Source organism: Oncorhynchus kisutch, linkage group LG8 (assembly GCF_002021735.2).
Source record: "Oncorhynchus kisutch isolate 150728-3 linkage group LG8, Okis_V2, whole genome shotgun sequence".
In the NCBI taxonomy this organism is placed as follows: Eukaryota; Metazoa; Chordata; class Actinopteri; order Salmoniformes; family Salmonidae; genus Oncorhynchus; species Oncorhynchus kisutch.
Window position 1 is genome coordinate 34,985,387 of NC_034181.2, and position 7,812 is coordinate 34,993,198.

At 43.7% G+C, this 7,812-nt stretch overlaps 1 protein-coding gene across 1 annotated transcript; it reads right to left on the bottom strand.

Moving 5' to 3' along the window:
- Positions 1 to 1,010: 1,010 nt before the first annotated feature.
- LOC109895093 (phospholipase A2, minor isoenzyme) lies at positions 1,011 to 7,646 on the bottom strand. Its single transcript, XM_020488739.2, has 4 exons — positions 7,452 to 7,646; positions 7,143 to 7,284; positions 1,443 to 1,570; positions 1,011 to 1,271 (listed from the first exon to the last, which is right to left on the bottom strand). The coding sequence occupies exons 1-4, from the start codon at positions 7,567 to 7,569 to the stop codon at positions 1,147 to 1,149; spliced, it is 513 nt and encodes a 170-aa protein (XP_020344328.1). The 5' UTR covers positions 7,570 to 7,646; the 3' UTR covers positions 1,011 to 1,146.
- Between the last annotated feature and the right edge of the window lie 166 nt (positions 7,647 to 7,812).

A 7,812-nucleotide genomic window follows, 5' to 3' on the forward strand; every position in this document is an offset into this window, starting at 1 on the left:
TGGAACATAATTCCTAGCTGCAGACTAGTAATTAGTATTGAAGATTTGCTCATATTCTGTCGGTATCGGTAGTCTGAGTTTAACCACAGGTATGGTTAAGAATTCAGCAACCGAGAAATGCATGGTCTACTCAAACCTTAACCCTCTCGTTAATCAAGGTATGCTTGGTCTGAAGGGACTTCCTCCAGGTGGGGGTTATATTCGGAACAGTAGAAAGGCTGTCCCATGACGCCAGATTGATGTCTGTGCTCATTGGGGGTGGACCAATGACTTGGTGAAACTTAAGGGAATTGGATTTTCTTTCATTAAAACAGTTTAAAATCACATTACATAATTGCATCTTTACAATTAGATGCAAATCTCATAACGGAGACTCTGTTTTTATACAAGAGTTATGGTAATGTGGCTATATTGTCTCGAGGTTACAAATATTGGACAACATGGACCAGTCGTAGCTGGATTCTCCAACAACCGTTTACGCATTCTCCAAAACATGGATATTGTTCAGTTCAAGTTGTGAGAGAAGTTCCTTTGTTCTGTGAACCCTCTCTCTATACTGCGTGAGGGAGAGAGTCTCCTCCAGGAATTTACAACCGGAGATAACAGAACCTGGGTGTAAGGGGGAGAGCAGGGGAAGGCACTCGCTATACCCAAAGAGGACCACGGCTTCCCCAAAGAAAATGGTCATGCCTGGTTTACCTTGGCACCTATGAATACACACCACTGCAACTAGGCACTTGGCAGTGAGCAATTTGACCAGTCAGTCAAATACAAGTGATATTTGCTTTAATTACCAGAACGTGCTGTTGGACTGAGCTATGTTAACACAGCCAACTACATCAACGATTTTAATTGGCTGATGCAGAACTTGTTCCAGGATAGTCACTGCCACCTGGAAGTTAGCATAGGCCTTTTTATATGATGGGACCAGCTACAATTTAGCATTCTGTCAAGTGCAAGTAAAGATACAATTTAAAATTGGCTGATAAACTAACACAAATACTCAAGAGTGCCATTCAATAATTTAATCAGGTTGTCAGTTTTGTTAGCAAAATAAATTCCATTACAGCAAACATTATGCATGAAACAGGATTCATAAACATTCTGTGAATCTACAGTTGGTGCTGCGTCCAGATTTGACTTGGCTCAGGAGAGACAGTGGACTTTGGGGTCCAGGTTCTTGTTCTTAGGGTTGTAGGTCGACTGGGCGAAGCAGTTGGTGGCGACACGGTCACACTCACACACTGAGACCTGGCACACGTGGCTGGAGGCTGAGGAGTAAGGTCACAGGTTTAGGCTCATGAACATTAGTAGCAGACAAAGCTGAAACCTCACCTTCACAACAAAACATCAGTGCATCTGACAATTTCATAGAGCTTGGACAGATTGCAATAAACAATACAAATGTCCAAATTATTTTGTTTCTGGAGTTCAGTTGTTACCTGAACAGGAGACCTGCCCATTAGCGCAAGAGAATCTATACAGATTGATGTAAGGGTAATCAATGACGGGACGGCAATCTGGAAGATGCCTGCTCGCTTGATAGCAGTGGTCGTGGACCTCACAACACCTGAGTTAAAGAGGAAAAAGTAAAGAGTTTGAGGGCTGTTGTGGTGACCATATTACCGCCATGAAGGCAGTCAAATTCCACATGACCGCTTAGCCACGGTAATTACGCTTCTCCAAGCTCTGATGCTGCTGATGGTCATTAGTAGCCTACCAAACGTGCTAGCTGCCTGGTACTCAGCACTCTATTGTCCCTCTAAATCACTCTGACATCAAAGCAAATGTATTTGAAAATCTAATCAAATACTTAATGAGCTCATGTTGTGCAACATTTCAATAGGCTATGCAATTACACGAGAAAACAAAGTAATGGCCTCTACTAAAAAGAGGAGTATCAGCTTTCTATAGGGTAGGCCTATTATATTTATTTTCCCTAATATTAAGCATATTGCTTATCTTTACAACAGGAGTATAGCCTAACTGGCTAGCATAAAAATAAACTACAGGGAAAAGCGTACTCCAGTCGCCATTTAAGTGCATCGATTACATGCATTTTTTCCCGCTGCCCCCGTTTCGTTACAGGTGCATGATAATGGTCCATGCTAAATCAATTCACATATTATTTAGTATATGTAAAGACAAGATATACACTGCTCAAAAAAAATAAGGGAACACTAAAATAACACATCCTAGATCTGAATGAGTGAAATATTCTTATTAAATACTTTTTTCTTTACATAATTGAATGTGCTGACAACAAAAATCACAAAAATGTGATTCCCATTGATCATTTATCAACCCATGGAGGTCTGGATTTGGAGTCACACTCAAAATTAAAGTGGAATACCACACTACAGGCTGAGCCAACTTTGATGTAATGTCCTTAAAACAAGTCAAAATGAGGCTCAGTAGTGTGTGTGTGGCCTCCACGTGCCTGTATGACCTCCCTACAACGCGTGGGCATGCTCCTGGTGAGGTGGCGGATGGTCTCCTGAGGGATCTCCTCCCACACCTGGACTAAAGCATCCGCCAACTCCTGGACAACGTGGCGTTGGTGGATGGAGCGAGACATGATGTCCCAGATGTGCTCAATTGGATTCAGGTCTGGGGAACGGGCGGGCCAGTCCATAGCATCAATGCCTTCCTCTTGCAGGAACTGCTGGCACACTCCAGCCACATGAGGTCTAGCATTGTCTTGCATTAGGAGGAGCCCAGGGCCAACAGCACCAGCATATGGTCTCACAAGGGGTCTGAGGATCTCATCTCGGTACCTAATAGCAGTCAGGCTACCTCTGACGAGCACATGGAGGGCTGTGCGGCCCCCCCCAAAGAAATGCCACCCCACACAATGACTGACCCACCGCCAAACCGGTCATGCTGGAGGATGTTGCAGGCAGCAGAAAGTTCTCCATGGCGTCTCCAGACTGTCACATGTGCTCCGTGTGAACCTGCTTTCATCTGTGAAGAGCACAGGGCACCAGTGGCGAATTTGCCAATCTTGGTGTTCTCTGGCAAATGCCAAACGTCCTGCACGGTGTTGGGCTGTAAGCACAACCCCCACCTGTGGACCTTCGGGCCCTCATAGCACCCACATCGAGTCTGTTTCTGACCGTTTGAGCAGACACATTTGTGGCCTGCTGGAGGTCATTTTGCAGGGCTCTGGCAGTACTCCTCCTTGCACAAAGGCGGAAGTAGCGGTCCAACGGCTGGGTTGTTGCCCTCCTACGGCCTCCTCCACGTCTCCTGATGTACTGGCCTGTCTTCTGGTAGCGCCTCCATGCTCTGGACACTACGCTGACGGACACAGCAAACCTTCTTGCCACAGTTCGCGTTGATGTGCCATCCTGGATGAGCTGCACTACCTGAGCCACTTTTGTGGGTTGTAGACTCCGTCTCATGCTATCACTAGAGTGAAAGCACTGCCAGCATTCAAAAGTGACCAAAACATCAGCCAGGAAGCATAGGAACTGAGAAGTGGTCTGGTCTCCACCTGCAGAACCACTCCTTTATTGGGGGTGTCTAAATGCCTATAATTTCCACCTGTTGTCTATTCCATTTGCACAACAGCATGTGAAACTTATTGTCAATCAGCGTTGCTTCCTAAGTGGACAGTTTGATTTCACAGAAGTGTGATTGACTTGGAGTTACATTGTGTTTAAGTGTTCCCTTTATTTTTTTGAGCAGTGTATATATATAAAAAAGCAGGTATATATATATATATATTAAAATCAAGAATAGTCTAATAGGTGACAATATTACCCTATCACTTGTGAATGATGCCCAGCATAAGAAACAAAGCCTTTTTTTGCAACTTTTTCGAATCAGTCGCACACGTCATGTAGCGGCCTATCACAACTAAAGTGGCCAAATAACTTCTTAAAATGAAGCACATTAATCCACTTTACAAGGGTGTAGAGCCTAACTGGCATACATCAGCAGCGCGTGAGGTTCAAATTTAGGGAAGATCATTTGCCATAAAAATGCACCTTTATAATAAAAGCATTACATGCATAATTGCATTTGCGGTCACATTCAATAATGGTGTTTGCCCCTAATGGAACATTCACGATTATAACCTACCACCATGTGTGCATTGCTGTGCTTATAATGTGAAGAAATAGCCTAATAGTTGATCAATATTTTAAGCTAAACGTTCTGTTGGGTCAGCCACACTGCGTAAAAAAAGTTGATGGTAGTGGTTGTATTAATTTGGGATCTATCGCATCCCACAACTGTCCCAGTCCAGAGTGGTGCAATGGTCTAAGGCACTGTGCCACTAGATATTCTGGTTTCGAGTCCAAGCTCTGTCGCAGCCGGGAGACCCATGGTGCGGCACACAATTAGTTAAGGGAGGGTTTGGCCGGCAGGGATGTCCTTGTTCCATCGCGCACTAGCGACTCCTGTGGAGGGCCAGGTGCACTGACACGGTCGCCAGGCGTTTCCTCCGACACATTGGTGTGTCTGGCTTCTGGGTTAAGTGGGCATTGTGTCAAGAAGCAGTGCGGCTTGGTTGGGTTGTGTTTCGGAGGACACACGGCTCTCGACCGTCGCCTCGCCTGAGTCCGTACGGGAGTTGCAGTGTTGAGACAAGACTAACTTCCAATTGGATACCACGGAATTGGGGAGAAAGGGCTAAATCTTTATTTTAAAACTGGCCCAGAATGTTTGGAATATTTATTTCTCACACAGAATAGGTCGACTTTTGTACTTTGGAGGATAGTAGATTGCCATAGGCTAGTGCTTTTTCTGTTCGTTAGGCCTACTCAGCTTGTTGGCTGACGAAAAGTAAAATGTGGACAGTTCTTCCAAGATGCACCTCAGAATTTGTAAGGACGCACGCAGTTGCATCTCCGATGTGTGTCTTCACTTGTAGCCTGTAAGAAAGACCCGCTCACGTGATGAGCCGTGCAGCACTCAGGAACGAGGGGTCAACGGCCACAAAAGGCCTGGATTTTTCTAGGGTGCATTACAGCCACAAAGGGGATTGCGGCAGGAAATTCTAGGAATTATCAAATTCTTGTCAAATTGTGACTTATGTAGAGTCTACAGTCTGCGTAAAAAACAAAGCAGAAAACTTTCAAGCAACTTCTCACAAATCATTAGAGGCACATCATGCAGCTTGTATTAAAAATCAAAACATACAGCCCAACATTTGTAGAACAAATTAAAGTTACATTAATAACTATAAATTAAGCATGTAGATGTTCCAAAGGTCTGCATCAGGGGCTTGTATGCTATGTGGGGAAGCCAAGAGATGCTAAATGGGTTTGTTAATTAACGGTCAATTATTATGAGACCGACAGTTATTTGCTGGCTGACGAAATTGTGACCCCCACAGTCCTAATATATATTTTAAAAAAGCATTACATGCATAATTGCATTTGCGGTCACTTTCGATAATGGTGAGACACACACAGTGGGGCAAAAAAGTATTTAGTCAGCCACCAATTGTGCAAGTTCTCCCACTTAAAAAGATGAGAAGCCTGTAATTTTCATCATAGGTACACTTCAACGATGACATACAAAATTAGAAGAAAAAAATCCAGAAAAATCACATTGTAGGATTTTTTATGAATTTATTTGCAAATTGTGGTGGAAATTAAGTATTTGGTCACCTACAAACAAGCAAGATTTCTGGCTCTCACAGACCTGTAACTTCTTTAAGAGGCCCCTCTGTCCTCCACTCGTTACCTGTATTAATGGCACCTGTCCACAACCTCAAACAGTCACACTCCAAACTCCACTATGGCCAAGACCAAAGAGCTGTCAAAGGACACCAGAAACAAAATTGTAGACCTGCACCAGGCTGGGAAGACTGAATATGCAATAGGTAAGCAGCTTGGCTTGAAGAAAGCAACTGTGGGAGCAATTATTAGGAAATAGAAGACATTCAAGACCACTGATAATCTCTCTCGATCTAGGGCTCCACGCAAGATCTCACCCCGTGGGGTCAAAATGATCACAAGAACGGTGAGCAAAAATCCCAGAACCACACTGGGGGACCTAGTGAATGACCTGCAGAGAGCTGGGACCAAAGTAACAAAGCCTGCCATCAGTAACACACTACACCGCCAGGGACTCAAATCCTGCAGTGCCAGACGTGTCCCCCTGCTTAAGCCAGTACATGTCCAGGCCTGTCTGAAGTTTGCTAGAGAGCATTTGGATGATCCAGAAGAAGATTGGGAGAATGTCATATGGTCAGATGAAACCAAAATATAACTTTTTGGTAAAAACGCAACTTGTCGTGTTTGGAGGACAAATAATGCTGAGTTGCAGCCAAAGAACACCATACCTACTGTGAAGCACAGGGGTGGAAACCTCATGCTTTGGGGCTGTTTTTCTGCAAAGGGACCAGGACGACTGATCCGTGTAAAGGAAAGAATGAAGGGGGCCATGTATCGTGAGATTTTGAGTGAAAACCTCCTTCCATCAGCAAGGGAATTGAAGATGAAACGTGGCTAGGTCTTTCAGCATGACAATGATCCCAAACACACCGCCCGGGCAACGAAGGAGTGGCTTCGTAAGAAGCATTTCAAGGTCCTGGAGTGGCCTAGCCAGTCTCCAGATCTCAACCCCATAGAAAATCTTTGGAGGGAGTTGAAAGTCCGTGTTGCCCAGCAACAGCCGCAAAACATCACTGCTCTAGAGGAGATCTGCATGGAGGAATGGGCCAAAATACCAGCAACAGTGCGTGAAAACCTTGTGAAGACTTACAGAAAACATTTGACCTCTGTCATTGCCAACAAAGGGTATATAACAAAGTATTGAGATAAACTTTTGTTATTGACTAAATACTTATTTTTTTTTGTGCAAATAAATTCATTTAAAAAAAATACTACAATGAGATTCTCTTTTCTCATTTTGTCTGTCATAGTTGAAGTGTACCTATGATGAAAATTACAGGCCTCTCTAATCTTTTTAAGTGGGAGAACTGGCACAATTGGTGGCTGACTAAACTTTTTTTGCCCCACTGTGTGTGTGTGTGTGTATATATATATATATATATATATATATATATATATAAAAACTAACACATACACACATAAGTTGAACTGTGTGTGTATATATATATATATATATAAATATATAAATAAATACTAACACATACACACATAAGTTGAATGAAATTCAGTTACCCATCCAGCTCATCCCTTGGCTTGCCAGTCCCCCCCAAGCCACACCAACAACCGTAGTTATTATACATGAAGGGGTTGACACCAGGCTGGGTGCACTTGATCATTCTGGCAAATTGCAGCAGTGAACCATGAGCCACGTAGGCTGGCAGAAGAGAGAGATGAAGCTATCAGTCACACTACTGCACATATTCCTGACATTGAGGTTCCATAGAACAGAGTTACAGCCCACTGGGCACAGACATCAATTCAATGCCTATTCCACATTGGTTCAACAATGTTCTAATCATTATTAGAACATGACAGTCTTACCAGTCAGCAGCAACAGGAGGGCGGTTGGATGCATGACAGAGGATACACCAACTTTACCTCTGATATTGGATGAAGGGAGGCTAAAGAGAACAAGTGATAAGGTGAGGTGTTGTATCATTCAGCCAGGAATCTGAATGACATCTCAGGGTTCAAATACTTTCCTCAGGTGCTAAACTGGTTTACCAAGGATTGCTGCTATCAATAGCTCCATTTATACCTGGTTCCTACATCAGTCCTTTGTCCTGATCACGTCCACATTCCGATTGTGCCCATATTTTTAGACAGGTGTAGATGATTAGAAGACGCATTGTGATCAGATCTTCCTGCCCACCTCTGGAGGTAGTCAGATATGCATTGTGTC

Excerpts from the sequence above, each read along its gene's own strand:
- LOC109895093 (XM_020488739.2), bottom strand. The coding sequence starts at position 7,569 with ATGATACAACACCTCACCTTATCACTTGTTCTCTTTAGCCTCCCTTCA. Across the intron at positions 1,571-7,142 it reads CCAAGGGATGAGCTGGATGG|GTGTTGTGAGGTCCACGACC; the intron begins GTAACTGAATTT and ends TCTTTAACTCAG. Across the intron at positions 1,272-1,442 it reads TGGGCAGGTCTCCTGTTCAG|CCTCCAGCCACGTGTGCCAG; the intron begins GTAACAACTGAA and ends CTTACTCCTCAG.